A 22,394-nucleotide genomic window follows, 5' to 3' on the forward strand; every position below is an offset into this window, starting at 1 on the left:
TTAAAGGAGAACAGGTCTCCGAATGTCGTGTTTTGTGTCAAAAGAAGTTCAAGAGTTTTACAATTTATACAACAATCACTTCCCAGTATAACACCGCACTGAGAGCATTGTTGAAGTCTCTTAAACAGCGACACAAGACAGAATGACATCCATTTTATTTTTCTGCACTGTTGTGTCATTATGATTTGTAGGATATCAAACAAGGATAACTCATTCTTGCAAGATACTTAATGATGAATTATCCTTATAATTGAGCATCCTGTAAAAGAAGGCAAGGTCAAATATATTTCAGTGACATCTGCTGATATCACACTTTTTTGAAGCATGATACTTTTAGAGCCTTTATCTATAAGGATTTGAACTTTTATTTCAGGGTGTGGCACGCATGGGGTTTTCCTTTAAACGTTTCATAACTCAACAAGACTTCTTAACGAAATAATTATGAGAAATTTTGGATAAATAGATCATTTGCTGCCATGGCAAGCGTTCTTAAATTTTTTTCTTTTCAAAATCAATTTTTTCTTATATTTTTGAAATCAAACCCAAATATTTTGCAGCATTAGTAGTAAAATACAAAAAAGGTGAAAATTCATGGTTTTACATTGTCAATTTTCGTTGATTTTTTTCCGGATCCTTTTATTATTTACATTTGATAGTACACACCAACGATATATAATTACCTTATGAGTTATTGTAGGTTAAATAATTATAATAATACCATTGTTTCCCATGACATGACATCATCAAAAGAAATTCAATAGAAAAATAATATGTTTTAGTATTTTTGTGGCTAGCATCAAAAATTAGTATTGCTTTATGAAATTATGTATTGCTTTATATTATTAAGGGGTACCTATTGGTGTCTAGTAATAAAGAAAATATAAAAAGTAAAGATAAAAAAAATAAATCTTTAAAATCTAGGGAAAATGAGAATAAAGGCACAAATGTAAAGCGTTGCTTTGGCAGTAGGATGAACAATCATTTTTATTGCAGGTATCATTTCATTTGTTTCCTTGAATTTTCCTTGAATAGATATCTATCTTGGAAAATCCCCAGTATTTTTAAATGGTAATTTCTAGGGATGTTAACGAATATTCGAACATTCGAATATTCATTCGATGAGTTAATATTCGAATATGAATTTAGGATTCGAATATTCGGTGTTGTTCAGATTTCACAAAAAGAGATAATAAATTAAATTAGAACAGTGCTGGAATTATCCCAATTATACTTACTAGCGATCACTCGATTTCTTTCACTACTTTCTTATCTTATAGATCTTCTAAATTATTTCATTCTGAGTAAGGTATAAAAGAAATAAACAAGAATTATTAATTTATAATACAAAAAGTACTTTCAATAGTTTAATGTGATCGGAACTAGAATCGAGGACGACGAAATAAAACCCTTCTCGAATGTGTAAGAGACGTGAAGAATGTAGTTATGAAAATAAATTTTATTGATCATTGAATTACATCTTTGGTAGAATCAGCCTGTAATATTGTAAAGGGCTCAATTTCAGAATAATGCATCAATTACTTGATTATCTCGGGTTGAATATATTCCTAAATTTTAAAATCATTATCGGGAAATTAATGACCTAGGAAAATTGTCTATGGAAGTGTTCTTTCAAAACAAAGTGATAATTTCAAAACATTGTATCAAAGATTATATCTCATATTAAGCAGATAATTGTAATTAATTAATTTAAATCTGAAGAGTAAACAACAATCTTGCCCCTGGTTAGACGACTGGTTCGTCAGTTTGAGCCTGCATAGATATCATTTGCTAAAATTATATGTCGATTGTGTACACTTAAATCAATTATATATCAAATGTTGAATTCCTTATTGTATACCTACAAAGACATGCATCCAATTTTACTTCCAAATACCGTCGCAAAACCTGCCATGACAGTAAGATGATGTACATTTGAAATAAAACAGATTTCATTTATTTTATCGAATATTCGAATATATTCGAATACTTTCATTGAATATTCGAATATGAGCTATTGACAAAATTGACATCCCTACTAATTTCTAATCATTTTACTAGTTTTCCATCCAACCTAATAACTACAAATTGTTGAAATTTTTTATAGTTATTACTTTTACTGCTTAGTGACTATAGAAACCAAGCTGAATTTTAATGCCTTTCAATTCAATTATAAAGTTTTAGAATAAATTATGACAATTTGGCATAGTTAACATGTAAGTACATTTCAAATAAAAATCAGAGATGAAATGATATATAGTTCCCTATAGCAAAAACTGCATGATTCTTCTGAATATCTGAAATCTTATCTCCATGGTCGCGCGCCTATAGAAATCTTATCTCTATGGTCGCGCAGATAGAAATATAATCTCCATGGTCGCGCATATAGAATTATTTTTTCATGGTCAAGCCTAAAGAAACAATTTTTCTCCCAAATATTATTTTTCCTTTCATCACAAATTACTATTTGTCTAATTACACCAAATAAATAGATTTTGAAAATATTCGCGTTTGTTAGAGTTTGAGAGATAATGAAACTGTTCAATACATAAATCATAGCATACAGCCCTGTTAATATGGCAACTTGTCAGGAAATTATTAATTGATTGTTCTGATTACATTTTAGGATTTTTTTTTCAGCTGCTTGATGCCTTTTTAGTTGTGTCCTTCCTTTAATTGTAGTATGAAACTATTAAAATAATTACCTTTTAATATTTCACTTTTTAAAACAAATATTCCAATTGTACCCAAGATTCATTTCAAGTGGATTCCCCACATAAATTCTATATATGTGCTTACTTGTATTCATTTTTCCATGACAGGTTGGCATGGAAACAGAAATCCACGGCTACCAAATAATTAATTAGTAATTGGTTTCCGTTTGCAGGATGAAGGCCTTCTTACATGTATGCATAGTCTCAAGAAAACACGTGATCATACGTGCCAAATATTTTTAAGTGCAAGATGGCTTTTAAATATTTTATTAGAAATGATTTCTTTAGAAGCATACTAAATGCAAGCAGTGTTCTGCTGTTCTGAATTGGTAATAATAAATTATTAAATTATAATGATTTTAGCTCTAAATCACTATTTAATCAAGATGTTTAACAAGTAAATATCAGAACACTGCATCCATGTTCAGTATGTTTCTAAAAGAAGTAGTTGTCATGTTATTTTTTCGAAATTACATGTGCATAGTATTTTTCGTATTTGGTAGGGGGATATGTTAAAATAAAAATAAAGTACTTTTACTTGCATTTGTGGTTCTTGGAATAATTATTTTCTTAATTGGCAATAACTGCCCTTCAGAAGCAGCGCAATGACTTTTATTCAAAGCACGAAAAGATGATTTTCTATATATGATCATGTGTTTAAACATTTTACTTTTCTGTCTTTAAACATTTGTAAACATCACTAACAGAGGATAAGCCCAACGTTCAAGATGATCCTTAAGATTGTAATATACATTGCTGTCTAGGTAGGAAAAGAATGCGCCAGTTTATATGGTTCAGGGAGTGATAACTGGGCTGCATGTTTAACGTTCGTCAAGAGTTTGGTTTTTATCTGGGACAGTTTTCATATGATCTAAAACTTGATCAAATATAAGTACAACTATATGAAATGTATATCTCGTATAACCATGTTCTCGTTTTTTTTTTGTATAGAGGAAACATACGGTTTTCATCACATTTAATAAGATTTTTGATTAACAGTTTTCTGAAAAAGGGGAATCTATAAATTTGAATTCAGGATAAGTGGCCGATGTATGATCTAGAATATTTAATATTGTAGGTAGCTGTTCATGGTTAATCAAAGACATTTGTTTCATGCGACGTTTTTACGGCAACTATAACGTACTATTCTTAGGGTCATTATTTTCTATATTAGTGATCAGGATATTCTGTAGTTTTAATTTAAGATACAGGTAAATATATTCAATATGTTATTTAAAAAAAAAATAGGTAAGAAGAAAAAAAAGTGACTATATTTTTTAGGCTTTAAATTTTGCTTTGGAGTTTTATTTTTTTTTTTTATTATTTAAATTTGGATTAAAATTAGTTATAGATGTGAGAGATAACTGGTATTTCCCTTCTAGATTTTATGTGTAAAGTAATACCTCTCTTCATTTAAAACAGACAAAGACATCGTTTATATATAACCCGAGTAACCCTGCGGAGAAAAGAATGATTCTATTTTTAAAATCGGTAAAAACACTGAAATTGATATTTTAAAAGGTAAAGTAGAAAACAAAGATCAAGATCATGCATATTTAAGTTCGCGTTTACATTTGACGCTTCATTCTGGAAGCTTCATTCTGCTGTGTGTGTGGTTTTATTTTCCCTTTTTTCAAATCAGATCGATACAGTTAGAAGGGTAGCTTAATGAATGAAATTATTTACAGACAGACAAACAACTAGACAGACAGACGGTTATAGATAGTATACTAGTACGAACTAAAACGGAAGATACACGCATCTAGGCCAAGGGATCATCAAGCAAAAATGCAAATAAGATTTATTTTTTACTCTAATCTGAACTCAAAATGTGTAATCTGTAAACAACATCCTGGTGATGCAAACTAACAATTTTTATTTTGAACAGTTTGACTACTTCAAAACATACATTTTTTTTATTTCATCAGAACTACAGGTATGTTTCCTGATCCTGAAAGTAGACCCTTCAACAAAAATAAGAATTCCCTATATCACTGAATTGTCAAATGGTGCATAATTTATATTGATATTTCAATACTAATGAAATCTTCATAAAGTTGTTGACTTCTGTTATTCAATATTTTAATGATTAGATCAATTTGAAATATTGACTTAAGTCAATACTAAGTTTCTGATCATGGAGCCTGGTGTCCCACCAATAGAACAAATGAGACTTCAAGATAATATACATTTAAAAATACGTTTCGAAGGTATTCTTTTTCTTCCTTAGTTCTTTTTTTTCAAAAATTGTTTCATGAATGCGAGTGAACAGAACAAATTTCGTTACTTTCTTAACCAATATTTTGTGGGTTTATAAATAAAGACAATATCGATTTTTTTTTCAACAAGTATCTACCGAATCAAGTTATTTCAGAATTTAATGCATTGTTTAAACAATGTATCTCAATCAAGTAACTCGTGTAGAACTTCTTACCTTGAAGTTTCTATCCGTTTACTCTTAAAAGTTCATTTATACAGAATCATTTTTATCATGAATGAACAGCTAACACAGAGATTGTCCAATAGTAATTTTACTTCCGGGCTTTGAAATTTTATCAAAATTCTATTTTTAACCTTCCTACCTGGTACGGTCAAGTGATAAACCAGTAAAAGAAAGGCTGGAATTCCCTCTTGACAGTATTGTATTATGTAAACACTGTTTCACGAAGAGTAACGAATTAAATGTTAATAGAGGTTTTCAAGATACAATTTAGAGAAAAATAATTGCAAAATCTCATTTTGTTTGAAAAGAAACATCTCTACGTACGATAATTACACGTATAAGCATTAAAGATACCTACTGTTATGAACGGTAAGTCCTTTTACTACGTATTTGTAAAACATACGAGCAAAAGCTACTCGATTTACTTCCCTTTGAGCGAGCGAGAATAGATTATTTCACGAAGTCCTCCGTAAAAAAAATTAACACATTCATAATAAAAATTGTTATCTAAAAACTAAATGATACAGTAACTCTGTAAATGAATTTAAAAAATTGAAATGTAAATTATTTTAGCAACATTTTTTTAAAATTTCCAATCAGATGAGGCAAATTGGTTTTTACTGGATTCTATATCAAAAACGCATTTGGGACTTTTTTCTCGGTTGTAGTGATAAGGAATAGCAAATCTCATAAATCCAGTGAACAAAACGAAATACGGGTAAAATCACGGACCCTGGAAACACCAGACGTGGGATTCGGTACCTAGGAGGAGAAAGCAACCCCTTTCGACCGCGGTCACACCCACCGTGAGACCTTTGTATTGATCAGGTATACGGAGTACCCTTTAGTCACATTTAGTATAAAAACAAAGGCCCAGCAACTGGTATGAAACACGTCAGACAAAATATGATCCAACGATAGGCTGTATTTACAAACAAGGTCATTATAATGACCATAGAATTCGCAAAACGCTGACTTTAAACGAGATTGTTAAAATCCTTGTAACATCAACTTATTTGTCAGTAGCTTGTCTCGGTTTAAAAATCCATACGTGCTCTTACGTATCGAATCAGTTTGGAGACAAACACCATATGCAGGCGATGATGGAATATTAATATAAAAATAAGGGAAGTTGACGATGGAAAAGCTGAAATCCCGTTTGCCATAAGTTTCGTTATTACATGTAGTTGGCGTAATCGTCTATAGTTAGTAAAACATCCAAATATGGAACAGATGTGGTAGACCAGTGTCTACTGGGATATATTGAGTTGACGTATGAATGGAAATAACTATTGTTAATTGATAAAACGTCCAATTTCTGTCGCATAGGTTTTCTGACAAGCAAACAAAAAGGCAGTAAAGACCACAAAATGTATTTCGTGATTTTTCGGGGGGGGGGGGGGGGCACTATGTTTGCCATCTTGGATGGATCCCCATGATCTCCGCTTTACAGATTCTGCATTTATAGTGTTATACTTGGTATTGTCATGAAACGTATTAGAAATCGACAGCACATCAATCATATTTAGTTACTGGTAATATATAATACCCAAAATACTAGTACTTGTATACTTTGAATTTAATTCTGGTAATAATGCAGCATTTCATTGGATATAAAAAAATAATTTATATGCTATTACCTTGTATAACCTGGGTTGGAACCGTTTTCGCTTTGCAGTTTATAAACCGTAAACTGCCTCAACCCAGGTTATATATACAGTATATACTATGGTTACATGTAGCTATTAAATTCATTCTTTAATGGTTGTAGCTAAAAAAAAAACTTTCTATCTTCGCTACATTTTATATTAAGATGGGTTCTCTTTGGATGATTAATATTCTTCAATGAATAGTTTTACATATGTTTTCATATACAAATACTCTTTAGCTACATGTATACATACTGTGTGCTTTTTGTCAACGAGACAGTAAAATGAAAATTTAAATGATAATCACGTGACCGAAGACACGTATATGTACACTATATTATTCAGCCTTATCATTCTGTCCTTACAAAGTGTGCCAGGATGATATCATTTCTGTGGATTACTGCATTTTTGGGCAAGTAAACCGTATTTTCATTGATATATATTGAAATGAAAGGTACCCTTTTTTATGTTAGTTCGAACATTCAGTAATTGGTCCCTTGAAAAAGAGCAATTTTGTGTTTAATTTTAAACGAAACTTGAAGAGTTCATGGTTTTTTTTTCTCATTACTTTCTGATCACAGTGGGGGGAAAACAAATCGAAGAGTGACTTTCTTTAATACATACCGCATAAATTTTACATCCCATCCAGTATCAACGGTTAGAGCTTACACTTCATTATCCCTTTGGTCACTCACATAAATATTTTCTTTAACGCTTATGATTTTCAAAAAAAAAAAAATCCAAATTGTAATTAAAATGCAAATAATTTAAGCATACCTTGCAGGACAAAATTGAACAGAAATAAATGGTCTTTTCACTTGAAAATATGATAAAAGAATAATACTCTTTTATTCCAATTTATCCCAATTAGAGTTATCTCTCTTATCAGACTGTCGATGAAGCTTAAGAGTAATGACCCTCTGCTATAAATTTCACGTTCTTTTTAAACTCCCCAACATTGGTTTTCAGCAAAAGATTCAAAAGAAAAAAGTAAAGGTATGAAGCGGTGCTTATTTCTACAATATTTAAATTCATACCGCCGAAATATGGCTAAAATACTGCCGACTCGGCGTAAAACAATAATAATCAATCAATCATTCAAATACCGCTTGTACAATGTACACACACATGCATGGCTCGCTTTTAACATATTTCCCACTTCCTCCGGGATTTTCAGAGTTTTTTTTTCCTGGAGTTTTCCAGAGTACATGTACAACAAAAAAATTGTATGGTTAACTGCTGCTCCGTGACGTTCTACGACGTCATCTTTTTTGCATTTTTCAATGAGGACTACCTATCTTCTGAAATTGATTTCTTTTAAACGAAGCAAAATATCATGTCATAATTATAATTTGGAAGAAACGATGAAACAATTCTTAATTTGAAAGTGTAGAATTTTTCCGTTTTTGTGTCATTTTACAGAAGATATGACTTCAGACATTATTTAGTGTCTTGATTGTAAATTACAAAATTTTGACCGGCTACGTGATCCGATTTTCGCATTTTTTAAGGCCTAAATAAGTTTGAAATAAACCATGATATTTTATATTTTTTTAATATACATCATTTGAATTTACTGTTGAAAAATTTCTTCCAAATTTGGATATAATGGATATAATATGACGTTAAGTAAAAAAGTTACGACGGTAGTCCACGAACTTTTCGAATAACCCTCGTATATATGAAAATCATACTTAGTGTCACATATTAAGTTCAGATTAGAGAACACAAAAAAAGCTGCTTTTTGAGTCAGAATATTACATTTTTATCGTGTTTGTAAAAAATGCATTCACCAATTGAAAACGTCTTCGAGCTACCTATAATTATTCTCAAGGTTGGAAATGCCAAAGAAACATTTAACTTCCATATCTGATTTCACGACTCCTACATATAACACTTCCAAGGAAAAAAAGTGAAAATCATACAAGATTTTCTTGTATTGGTCGGGGAAATTGTATTTTCATATCCCAGGCGTAGGGTCTCTACATGGTTGTGTCTGGAAAAAAAAACTTTTTTTATTTCAGCTGTTGTGAGTTGTCAACATTGCAATGACCCCCACAAAAGGAATGGTAAGTATATATTAGCATTTTGCACGGAAGAAGTTTTCATAAATAAGTACTATATATACATGTACAGCTGTACATAAAGTATACCAATGTGAATGTGTATGTAGTGTTTATGGAATATGACAAGTAATATTTGTTGTTAATGACACTCTTGGAATTCTGTGTCATAAAACGTGTGTATACCTTTACAGGAGTATTGACCTGAAAGTCAACATATGAAATCTACTTGCATGATTAGCGAGAGATGGCCTAGACTGGTATGAAACAATGTGTCCAGGTCATTATCATAGGCATAAAAATTAAGTTATTTCTATAAAATTATTAATAGTAAACTGTTTCAGACTTTTCCATGTGATGCTTTTTGAGAAGGAAATAATACAATTATAAACAAAGCAATTTAAAGTTTTCTTATTTGTAAAAGTCGCGAATTTAACCATAAATGAATTAACATAAAATCGAAGATTTAGTGGGTTTTTTTTTCTATGCTGCACGATGTCATACTAAATCTGAAACGATGTTCCGTACACGTTATTTCTAAAAACAAAATGCAAAGATCAATGTTTATATAAAAACAAGGTACTGCATGGAGAAAAACGACCTTGGAAATTAATAAGAAAGTTTTCTTTTACATGTAGTTTGGACAATCCCTCTCTGCTTTTGTTTGTCAAACATTTTAGTGAAGACAAAAGTAGAAGAAAAAAAAGCTCTTGTTATCCTAGAAATTAATATATTCTGTCATGTGAAGGCATGATCTGACTCGACAATTTTTGACATCCCCCCTTCTAGAATCAAATGGCCGTCCCCTGTTAAATATTCTCTGTCTTCTATTCCTTTTACGTGTCCTTAAAATTATAGGCTAAAAAACTCATATAAATATGAATTTCAAACAACATGTATCTGGGAACACAGGCACTTGGGGTATGGACCCCCCCCCTTTTCCATTTTTTTTCTTTTTAAATCTGGGGTCGAGTCACCTTTTTCCTATTTTTATATTCTAATATGTACTGTATGTTATCAATAATGTAACTCTTTTGTCTCTATAAGCTGTTTTTAAATATATCGTTTTCGACTGATACATAAAAAGAGAGAAGGCTTGCAACTCTTTTCTCATCGTCTGCCTCACCTCGCTTAAACTTCGCCGGATTATTTATCGAAAGAATAAGAAAACATGGAATATGCATACATCAATAAATTCGTTATACATTCTTCTTCCTTTTCATATTTCCATTTAATTTTTACGTGCCCCCGATTTGTAAATATTTTGATTAAATCACCCGCATCTAGGGTAAATTTTGTTTATTTATCAGCTGGGACGGAAGTGCAATAACGGTAACTCTAACTTTATAAATGTTCTGCATTAAAAAAAATTCCAGGCTTTGTAATAACAATATTGTGAAATTTGGTTGTCTAGGTCGTCTGTTAAAAGTTAATCTTCATCCATTAGAATTTGCTAGTTAAAGTTATCTTGTAATTCACAGAACTTACCGTTACATGTTATATGAAGAGAAAATTCGGGATTTATTCCTTCTCGCATTTAATGTTCCGAATGACATTACACGTAATGATGATACCCGAAAATACCGGGCACTTCCGTCCCAGCTGGCGCACATCAACAAAATTTACCCTAGATGCGGATGATTTAATCGAAATATTTACAAATCGGGGGCACATAAATATTAAATGGAAATATGAAAAGGAAGAAGAATGTATAACGAATTTATTGATGTATGCATATTCCATGTTTTCTTAATATTCTTTCGATAAATAATTCAGCGAAGTTTAAGCGAGGTGAGGCAGACGATGAGAAAAGAGTTGCAAGCCTTCTCTCTTTTTATGTATCAGTCGAAAACGATATATTTAAAAACAGCTCATAGAGACAAAAGAGTTACATTATTGATAACATATAGTGCATATTAGAATACAAAAATAGGAAAAAGGTGACTAGATCCCAGATTTAAAAAGAAAAAAAAATGGAAAGGGGGGGGGGTCCATACCCCAAGTGCCTGTGTCTGGGAATTGAAATTATTTGTCTTTTGGATCACGCATTCGCACATTAGGTTTGAAAAACAGCTCAGGTGGATTAAAGATGAATTTCAAACTAGAATTTCAATCCAATGTTTTCTCGGACGTTCGTGTCGAATTGTACCCGCCCATTTCATTGTCTATCATTAAGCATTTTGACTGTAACAGATGGAAATGACGTGAGCTGCGTATTTCTAATTTTTCCAGTTAATGTTCTGCGGCCTTAGCATCCCCCTTTCCGCATATTCTGCGCTTTTACATGGCGCTGTTTCGTCATCATCTATGGCGCATGGTTTAGACTGAAGTTGTCCGTTTCATGTAAACTTTATTTTTTACGTACGTAAAGAATTACTCGTTAAAACCTTCACTTGGGTATGGAGTGTTTGGAAGATCGTCAAGTCTACCATAAAAAAAATGCGGGCTTCAAATGTATCCAACTCACATCATTCCCTATAAATATATTTTGACGACTTCATTGACGTCTTAAATGAAATAAATTAAAATAAGATTTTTTTAAAAGTTTTTTTTTTTAAATAAAATTCAGGATTGTTTGGTTTCAAAAATTACTAGTCATCATCGAGATGGTGACCATCTCAAATGACCCCATTTTAGCAAAAAACATTAAAAAACAATAAAGTCCCTTTATCCAAGGGCACTCTTTAGATGAAGGTCGAGTAAGATGGGACCAATGGGACAAACATTCCCAAGAAAAGAATTTTAACGAGATTTGATACAACCTTGAACACTAACCTAGAAAACTGCACATCTATGGGCACTCTTATTGGTGAAGTTTGAGCCAGGCAGGACAAAGAGGAGAAAAATATGACCTAGACAAGATTTTAGAGTTCTAACCTTGATCTTTCGTCAAGAAATTTGATTCAAGGCCCTTGCATACCTTTATACATGTACCACAAGCGCTCTATGGGTGAAGTATTAGCCAAACTGAGCCAAGGGGAGAGAGAATATGCTTCGGACAATGTTTTATATATATATTTTTTTCAGTCTTAACCTCTGATCTAGAAAATTGGTTCAAGGTCACTGCATACCCTAATCAGTTGCCTGACTGGGCAAAGGAAAGAGAAAATATGCTCCAGATAAGGATTTTCTGCAGAAGTTGTTTTTCAACCTTGACTTTGAACCAGAAAATAAGTTCAAGGTCATTGCACGCTCTCTATCCATGCAATAGGCGAGTTTGAGCGAGGTAGGGCCAAGGAGAAAGAAAATATGCTGTAGCTAAGGAAAATTTGGTAAAGGTCACTGCTCACCCTCTGCCCAAGGACACTCTATGGATGATGTTTGACCTCGACTGGGCCAAGAGGAGAGAAAATATGTTCCGATCCGAACTAGGATTTTTTACGCAGCAAGATTTTATAACCTTGACCTTTCAACCAGAAAATTGGTTCAAGATCACTGTATACCCTCTAACCAAGGACACTCTTTGGGTGAAGTATGAGACAAACTTGGCCAAGGGGAGAGTAAATTACTTCGGACAAGGATTTTACACTAAGAGCTTTTTCATTTCTGACCTTGATCTAAAAACTTGGTTTAAGGTCTTTGCACACCCACTACCCACAGGCAATCTATGGGTGAAGTTTAGAGTCGGACCGGGTCAAGGGGAGAGAAAATATGCACTTGTCATATAAATCGGACAAACAGACGGACGACAGACTGATCTCTATAGTGCACCCGCGGAGCTGGGCCCTAATTACACCTTTTTTACCAATTTGATGAATCTGTTTCATAACAGTTCACAAACTTAAACCAACATTAATTTATATCATCGAAGTATATTTTTTTTAATAGTAATAAAACTCTTCTTAATATAAATCACCCTTTTTGCAGAAATAATCCACAAAGTAGAGGACTATTTCAGACATCACCCTGACCTAAATCTCCTGCAAACAGGTATGTACAAGGTTTAATATAAAAAGTCATCTAAATTTGATTATAAAGAGAAAACATACGTAGATAAAAATGTTCATTTAACATGTGATTTCTCAATATAATTTCTTACTTTAAAGAAATATAACTTCACAATTTCATGAACTACAACTTATGTACGTTAAAATGGGGTAAATAAACCACAGACAATTTGAAATGGGCCGTTTGAATGTGAAATGAATAGCTGAAATGTAAAAATAAGTTATTTTAGTTTCAAAAGTCATGAGGATATGACTTGATACACACATACGCTTCATCAAGTACATACAATTTAAAGTTTCAAGTCATATACTTTTATGAACTCTCAAAATGGAAATATATTTCTCTATGAACATTGTCTTGCTCTCGTTGAAAACAGATGCTCTTGGGAAGGTAAATGCAATATTGACGTTCAGTATGTTTACGGTATGGCATTATTGGAATAAACAACTTGTTATTTTAAAAAAAAGATACAAAAAGAATTTTTCATTCATCTGTCGTCCGAGGAAAAATTGTTTTTTCCTTCATGCTTTTAGTTGCAAAAGTAGGGAAATCATATTTTTTCTTCATTTCTACCGATATCTTGGACTTTCAAGTGTTACTAACAACGAAATGACGTAAGCCTAACCTTTTGATCGTAGGAAACAGTGTTTACACCAACTAAACTTGGTGAAATTTACGCGTATTTCCTTTGCTAACGCTTGTGCAGTTACAATCTATGTCATTCTTTGAATGTTTGGTGTGACGTAAAATTAAATATTAGCATATCACCGCCTACTGAAAGTCCAAGGTATTTGATAGGTGTAGTGGAATAAATAAATAAAATTACAGATACAAGTTTAAAATATATGAACGTCAAAATTCTTTGTTTGAGCGAGTGTTTTAAATTTGGCATCTACTGAAAGGTAGAATTACAAAGAAAAGTGCTGTAAGAGATTTCAATTCATTGTACTGAATGATACATGTTCCTGTTGTCCAGATAGAGAATGCACTGGCATGCTTTAAGAACATAATTTTGAGTTCGAACCCTACCAATTAGTTTCTGGATTTCCCAACTCCTTTTGTTCTGTTTATTATGGAATCAGGATCCAGTAATTCACTATCGCTCCATCGTCATCGCAATGTCGCGCCATCGCATCGTCGTCCTCGCACTACATATGGCACCGTCGCGTCATTGTCATCGACCTATCGCATCATCGCTTCCTCGTCATCGCGCCATTGACCCTATAGTCGATGCTCGATGGTGCGACTGCGATAGTTAGCTACGTGGATTATCAGGATTCCATAGGTTACAGTCAATACTTCATGATGTTACGAAAGCGCCCCCCCCCCTTCCCAAAATTTTAATTGGTATGCGGGAAAAAACCCTCTGAATTAATGCTACAACCAGAACAATTTTTAAAAAATGTGGTAATACTGTAATACTCACCAAACCAGAAGTACGTTCAAATTTGCTGCAAACATTAAGGCTGTGCAATACTTAATGAGCATTTTTATGTTCTTGTGCTAAGTAAAGAAATTTATAGTTACTATATTTACTATTTACATTTCTTTTGAGAAACAAAGATCAACTTTTAAATTTTATGCTAAAGTTTTAAATGAGGTAATAGAATAGCCTTTTAACATTAGAATCTGGGTAACTTAGTTGTAGAACACTATATATATCCCGACATGTACATGGTTGACCTAGGACGGCACCCCCATCACTTTCACGAGCATCCACATCACCACGGACGTAAGTATTCATGAAACGATATACTTCACAACTTTATTTTGTATGGCATGATTTGATATAATGGGCCTAAGGACATAAAAAATATGCTATAGAAATAAGTAAAAGCTTATTTATTTTCTAAAGCATATATTTATCACAAAGTTGTGCTTTAAATCCATCCATACTTTCATATTCATATTGAAATTCATTGAAGAAACGGGAATTTCGGCACTTTTCAACTTAGATTTTTGGCCATATCTTGAATATAGAGATGAACAGTTTGTCAGCGCAACTCCTCATAAACCGCTGCAGAGAATTTGGTCAAACTATGCAGATATTTAGTACACAGTGTGTAGATGTGCATATTACCAGGAAATTCCGATTCCTTTATTTTTTCTGGGAATTTCGGCAGTTTTCAACTTAGATTTTTGGCCATATCTTGAATATATGGAGATGAACAGTTTTTCAGCGCAACTCCTCTTAAACCACTGCAGAGAATTTGGTCAAACTTTGCAGATATTTAGTACACAGTGTGTAGATGTGCATATTACCAGGAAATTCCGATTCCTTTATTTTTTCTGGGAATTTCAGCAGTTTTCAACTTAGATTTTTGGCCATATCTTGAATATAGAGATGAACAGTTTGTCAGCGCAACTCCTCATAAACCGCTGCAGAGAATTTGGTCAAACTATGCAGATATTTAGTACACAGTGTGTAGATGTGCATATTACCAGGAAATTCCGATTCCATTATTTTTCTGGGAATTTCGAAACTTTTGAACTAAGATTTTTGGCCATATCTTGAATATAGAGATGAACAGTTTGTTAGTGCAACTCCTCTTAAACCGCTGCACAGAATTTGGTTAAACTTTGCAGATATTTAGTACACAGTGTGTAGATGTGCATATTTTCAGGAAATTCCGATTCCATTATTTTTGTATTAAGAGTTTTGCCTATATTTGAAGAAACTTTCCAGCTACGTAATAAGGAAATCCACTGGAATCAGCTTTTGTAATGAAATTTTATGTGAAATATTTATGACCTTAAAAGACCCCTATTGATTTTGAGATCAAAATATCAATGATTTAACACACACACACACACACACAAAATCTTGGATAGTTCTCACCCCCCCCCCCCCCCCCCACTTCAAATTGGTGCTTTGCCTTAAATAATTTCATAAGTACAGTATATAAACAAATTCATATGACTACATCATAATTTTGTTTCCATCATTTATTTAAATGTGTAAATTGTCATGATGTTGGACATGGACTTACACTCATTAACAAATCGAAATTACTGAGGAATTTAACTAACAGTTTGTCAGCATAACTCCTGCACTGAATTTCCTGAAACTTCGTAGGTATTTCAGACATAATGTATAGATTTGTATATTACCAAGAAATTTTGATTATCTAGAAACTTCAGCCCAATTAAATTTGTAACATACAAAGATTTGAATGTCCTTATAGGCAAGAAGTTTTGGTGTGATGATTTTTTGCAAGTAATGCCCCTTTTTGAATTATACTGTGTATTTAAAATGCACTGTGCCATTCATTATGTGTTCCATTGTCGAGTTTTGGGGGAGCGTGGGGTATGTGAGCTTGCTCACTTTTTCTTTCATTTTCTAGAACATGTACGTAGAACAACACATTTTTGATGTTACTTTCTTGAAGTGTAGCAAAGCACACCTTTTACGTAGTTTTCTAGAGGAGTAGCACAACACATCTTTCATGTAGTTTTCTTAGAGGTGGTGTACAATACATTTTTGATGAAGTTTCTAGAGGTGTAGCAAAACACACCTTTTACGTAGTTTTCTAGATAGGTAACACAACACATCTTTGATGTAGTCTTTTAGAGGTATAGCACAACACACCTTTGACGAAGTTTTCCAAATGGTGAGACTCAACACATTTTTGACCTAGTTTTCAGAAGGTGTAGCATAACAAATCTTTGATGTCGTTTTCTAGAGGTGAAGCAAAACACATATTTTACGTAGTTTTCTAGAGGTGTAGCACCACGCATATCTGATGTAGTTTCCTATAGGTGTAGGACAAAACACCTTTGATATATTATTTCTAGAGGTGCAGCACAACATAAGGCTTTACAGTCTACTAGAGGTGAAGCTCAACACATACTTAACTAGCAACGCGTGCAGAGCAGAGCGACACTTAGGGATCATTTTACCCAGCGTCCGTCTGTCTACTATTTACGTGTTAATAAAATAAATAATCTGACTCGGAATAAATTTGCCAGCCCCAATCCTGTTCAGAATCAAATGGTCGTCCCCTTAATGCAGTCTTCCTGAGGTAAAGCACAACACATTTGACGTACATGTAGTTTTCTAGAAGTATAACACAACATACCCTTTGAACATAGTCTTCTAGAGGTGTGCTTTAACACACCTGGCCGAAGTCAGTTAGAGATGAAACACAACACACCTTTAATCGTACATTTCTATTTTACTTTCTACCGTTAAGGAAGAATCTATTCCTTTAAGTATTATAGTTCATTGTCATATTTTATATTTACTGGATGTTGGTGCACAGAAACGCCTTCATAATAAGAGGGATAAATAATATTGATGTGTTTTCCCCGAAATACGCATATCCCCTTTACGATAAAAATTTTGACCGTTTGGCGAAGAAACAATTATATCCTATAGCATTATAACGTATACCGCGTTATAAATTTGCATGAATTTTTAACAATTTCATAAATTTATCTTTATCAGTTAACACTCATGATTGTCATCTTACTAGCAAAAAAACATTTAAAAATGTCTCTGTTTCTGTCTCGAAGGGGAGGTGCTCCAAAAACGTCGCGGTCATGATGACCACCGAAAACATGAAATAGACCATCTACGAAAAGAAAGTAAGTGCTTAAGTATAAAATTTTCAGATACACGTGTAAGTATATCACGTATCCTTAAAGTAAATTCTCGATTAAATGAAAATATTTCTGTATTTTGAGATTTCATTGTTAATTAGTTAACACTATAGCAAACATATACACTGTCTTTGTTGTACACATATAGTGGAGCACCTCGTACATGACATGGATAATCTAAACAATGAATGTGTTTCGGAAATTCTCTACAGGATTGAAGGTAATTCAAAATATTTCACTGTTGATGTTTAATATATTTTAAAATTAGATTTTTATCAACTATAATTGTTTATTGTACTAAAATTATCTTGAAGAGATTCTTGGCTTGCCACATCTTGGGAAAACTACTCCTATCACACACGCACCACATCATACAACCACCACCACTCCTGCCCCAATTACAACAACCAAGGTACCATTCACCACCACCACGGCACCTACAACCACCACTGTCCCACCTCTGAACGTCTGTAAGTTAATCCTTACTGTTACGGTAGTTATGCAAAGGATTTCAGATGAGGTCGGTGTAATAGGTTCCCGAGAAAACAAGAATGCTTAATCTCCATCAGAATTGAAGGCCCTGGTAAGTTTTGTGTAGTTTTTTGTTTTACGGAAAGGAATTTGATATTTGTCTTTTGACGTTAGCATTTTCAGTGCCATGGGATTAATATTGAACTGGCTAAAAGTATCTTTCCGTTAAAGGGGATCCATGTTTGGGCTTCGTCTTTTTTCCAAGAAGAGATAATCTAAAAGTATGTTGGGCTGCTCAGAAGCTTTGATATTACATGTATTTTATACAGCTAGAATATTCTTCACTTATACCCCCCCCCCCCCAAAAAAAAAGAAAGAAAAGAAAGAAACGTCAATTTTATGTATAGCTTAATATGTAGTCGATTTAAGATTCTTTAGGCCATAAAATATGAATGATGTTGAATGAATATTTTTCATTCATTGAACACTGTTTTTCACGTCTTTTCTCTATTTAAGTTATACACATGTAATAGTCCGTCGGATGGAACGTTAAATGGTGCCCCGTGTCAAGGATTACAACCCCCTTGGCACGTAAAAGATCGTTTCTCTGGACTTCGAAAAAGAGTAGGCTTACTGGAGGCCTCCAGAGAAATCCAAAACCTTTCAAATACCGGTCAAATAAACTTAATTATCCGCCGAAATGTGGCTGAAATATTGCCGACTCGGCGTTAAACAATAAAAATACAATCAATCAATCTATTCATCAATACTTTGTTGTCTTTTAAACATTTTTTTTCTGGGAGTAAATCGCTTGACGATTTTTATTTTCAAAAAATGTTCTCATTGGCACCACTCTGATGAATGATACTTAATTAAAGCCTTTTATTTTTTCTGTAATTATTCCACTCGGTTCATTTTTCCTTTATCACATGTAGCCTGTTAGGCTTTCTATTACTGGATTTATTTTACCAAGAACAAATGTAAAATCAAATGTTTGGCAAACAAACACTCTAAAATAAGAAATTTCTTTTTGAGATTCAGGAAACGTAAAGTATTTTAAAATATGTAGTTAAATTTAACTTAATGAAATCTGTATATGTACAATTTTATCACCATTTACACACTACTTGGTTCAATAGATGAAATTAATGGATTTTTATGCTTAAGCCCATACATGTAACGGATTAGAATTTGTGCAAACTGTGGCAATTGGAAAAACAGTGGTGAACACAAAAGCCGGTTTGTGTACTGACGGAACCCACAGCCAGTCAGAGGCTCTGGTACTAAAAACGTGTCATGCAGCTGACCCAGCTACCTGGTCGAAAGGATACAATGCAAGTTTACCTTTATAAGATTTTTTGGAGCTGAAATAAATTTACACCTTTCCAAGTCAAATAGCAAAGTGGTTCTAATCCAATTTTATTCAAGCACTCATCAATTCCAATGACATGAAAAAGATCATAAAGAGTGTAATTTGCATTTACTCTTCATGTTGTCTGAAACATATCCACACTTTACATCCTTACTTAAACGATTCATAAGATCATATAAATGCCTTGTATCCAAAATTCTAACAGGTTATGCAGAATTGTCCAAGAATTCCTAAGTACACACCAATATCTACATTTGTTTTTGGGATGTATCCTATGGATGGGTCTGCAATGTCAGGAGTTTTTATCAAATGTACTTCGGACGGATTCCAGGTATCATTTACAATTTGTTTTAAAATTGTTGTTTCTTGCTTTCCTTGTTCGTTTTTATTTGAGCTCAGTTCGAATTTACGCCAATGCTTAGCAGCATCTCCTTTTAATGACCATGCAATAGAGATACTGCACTTCTGCAGATACATGTATGTGGTATTCCCTAACATGTTCCATAACTTGCCCAAACATGACTTGAAAGAAAACGATAATCATTTTAAAACAGAGATCAGGTCTACTCCAAACAAGTGAATTGTGAATATCCAAGGTCTTACAATGAAAAGGGTGAAGATAACTAACACTGATCGATCTCAAAAAATCTACAAACAATACAAATTTGTGAAGAGGGTATGAAACACGGATCCCCGGAAATTGCTGAGGTGGGATCAGGTGCCTAGGTGGAGAAAGCATTCTCCTGTTGACCGGTCACACCCGCCGTGACCAATATAGTATTGATCAGGTAGACGGAACATTCCGTAGTCAAATTTAGTATAAAAACAAAGACCTAACAGTTGGTATGAAACATGTCAGTCAAAATACCACCTAATGTTAGGTTTTATTTGTTAACTAGGTCAATATAATGACCATAGAATTTACGAAATGTTGAATTTAAACAAAATTGTTGAAATCCCTGTAACATCAACTTATCTATCAGCAGTTTGTCTCGGTTTAGAAATTGATAGTACTCAGAGCATGCTCTTGAGGATCAGATTAGTTGGGAGACGTAAACACCATATGCAGGTGGTGCGGAATAGTACTACACAAATAATGAAAGTTGACGATGGAAAAGCTGAAGTCATCTTGTTTGTCACTAATTTAGTTGTTAGTTGGCCTTTATCGTCTATAGTCAGTAAAATTTCCAAATATGAAACATGTGGCTGGCTAAGTGCTGTCTTATTTCAAGTTCGCTGGGATATATCGTGTTGAGGTATGAATGAAAGTTACTATTGTTAATTAAAAGCGGCCTTTAAACCGAGGTTCGAATGCACCGAAAACTCGGCAAACCTCTACTCTCTTGATATTAGATTTTCAAGAAAAAACAATGTTTACGAGAAACTTTCAAGCCATACTGTAAGGACGCTATATTCTTTAAATTAAGCATTAAATTCTTATTTTTGGATGTCGTCGGTCGTATAACAGCACTTGGCCGTGCCGACAATTTGAATACCGCGCTAAGTAAACGCGCGGTATCATAATTTGTCAGCACGGACAAGTGCTGTTATACGACCGACGACATTCAAAAATAAGAATTCAATGCTTATATTTACATTCCCTTATTTTCTTTCTTCATAAATGTTAATTTTATTCATTTTTGTTATAAATAATTATTTAGCACCTTTCACAACTGATGTGGTTAATAGACGTACATGTTTGAGCAGGGCTCTAATTGGCGCCTAAAATTTTTGATTGGCGCAAAAAAGTTTTCCATAAGTCGCCAAATTGGCGACCATTTTAAACTGACTTGACGATCGTCGAATTCTGGAAATTTTAACATTTTTAACATTTTTTTCTGAAAAAGCTAAAAGAAATTTAAAAGAAAAGGAAATTATTTTTAGCAATGTACATGTCGTGTTTTCTTAGTCACATAATGGGTCCCTATATTGATTACTATTAACTTTTAAAGTTGGCGCCTTAAAAATATTACCTGGCGACTAAAAATTTGCATTGGCAACTAAATTCTTTTAATAAGGCGCCAGCTGGCGCCTAAATTTTAGAAGCCTGAAGAGCCGTTTTGACGTAGTGAGTTAAAAAGGCAAATGAACATGGCGAGGGAAAAAATAACAAATTAATTTTGAAACGTACAATTTTTATATTTTTACGACAATTTAATAGAGTAATCGTTTTTAATTAAATTGAGTCCAAACAATATACATTTTGGTATTCCTAGTGTATTAAAGTGTATTTAGTTCCTACCGTGTATTCTACCGCGCTGTGACAAGGTTTCGCGTGTGCTATAGGGAACTGAATGTTGTAGATTTCCAATAGAAATTACACTAATGTAAATATAACAATATATTGGCAATTTTAGAGTTTATTTTCTTGCCTTCGGCAGTGGGCTTCATACAAATTTTAAAAAACATTTTAAAATCAGAGTGTATAACATTATGATATCTTTACATAGAAGTGAATATTCAAATATTGAAGCTTTGCTGTTTTTTTTTCGAATTGCAAGATTTCTAAGTTCCCAATCATGATAATCAGATTACCAAGTATTTGTCATCTGACATGTGGAGCATGGAAGTTCATATCATATACATGTACTCTCAGTTGAAGGTCATTTCATCGTAAATTAACAGTTTTACTGTTAGTGTGCTTTACATGTATATATGGGAGTAAAATTCTAGAACATCTTATCAGACTTTAAAGGTCTTTCACTTTCACTTAACAGATGTCTATTCAGGTTTGTGGACACGGTCCTCTAATATTTAATGTTCATGCCGGCCCTGGAAACCAAGGACGTGAGAACGCTAATAACTACTACACTATAGACTGGTGATTGTCAACTTTATTATAAACCTGTGATTTGACAATAAAAAAACGATTTTATCATTTTATTTAAAATGGAATTTATGATGTTGTACTTGATATTTTTTTTTACACATTGGGCTTACATCATCTCTTTGTGGAATCATATTCCAAACATTTTACCAAAATTGTTCCATGTCGTTGATATCAAATCTCATTTTATGTATGGTTAATGCTCTTATCCGAAAGATAAGACATTTGATCTCGAGGAAGCAAGCAAAAGGACCAAAGTTTTGTTTTTTTTAATTCACTTCTGGTGCAGTTACACTAAAACAGAATTT

The 22,394-nt window shown here is 33.1% G+C and overlaps 2 protein-coding genes across 2 annotated transcripts in view; one reads left to right on the forward strand and one right to left on the reverse strand.

Moving 5' to 3' along the window:
• Positions 1–5,175, reverse strand: part of LOC133181239 (UNC5C-like protein) — a 21,722-nt gene extending 16,547 nt beyond the window's left edge. Inside the window, exon 1 of the mRNA XM_061315777.1 lies at positions 5,146–5,175. The gene's annotated coding sequence lies outside the window, so the exon portion shown is untranslated. The remainder of the gene's footprint in view (positions 1–5,145) is intronic.
• Positions 4,849–22,084, forward strand: LOC133181249 (uncharacterized). The gene is made up of 9 exons (XM_061315787.1): positions 4,849–4,921; positions 8,828–8,872; positions 12,734–12,796; positions 14,457–14,546; positions 17,565–17,636; positions 17,731–17,886; positions 19,055–19,221; positions 19,465–19,590; positions 21,977–22,084. Exons 1-9 carry the CDS (start codon positions 4,849–4,851, stop codon positions 22,082–22,084), a joined length of 900 nt encoding a protein of 299 aa, XP_061171771.1.
• The last annotated feature ends 310 nt before the right edge of the window (positions 22,085–22,394 follow it).

Source organism: Saccostrea echinata, unplaced genomic scaffold (genome assembly GCF_033153115.1).
Source record: "Saccostrea echinata isolate AGI-Se365-2 ecotype Australia unplaced genomic scaffold, CSIRO_AGI_Sech_v1 ptg000001l, whole genome shotgun sequence".
NCBI lineage: Eukaryota > Metazoa > Mollusca > Bivalvia > Ostreida > Ostreidae > Saccostrea > Saccostrea echinata.

Coding starts and splice junctions, on each gene's coding strand:
- LOC133181249 (XM_061315787.1), top strand. CDS start 4,849: ATGGAGCCTGGTGTCCCACCAATAGAACAAATGAGACTTCAAGATAAT. Junction 14,547..17,564: donor GCATCCACATCACCACGGAC/GTAAGTATTCAT, acceptor GTACACATATAG/TGGAGCACCTCGTACATGAC. Junction 19,222..19,464: donor CCTGGTCGAAAGGATACAAT/GCAAGTTTACCT, acceptor AAATTCTAACAG/GTTATGCAGAATTGTCCAAG.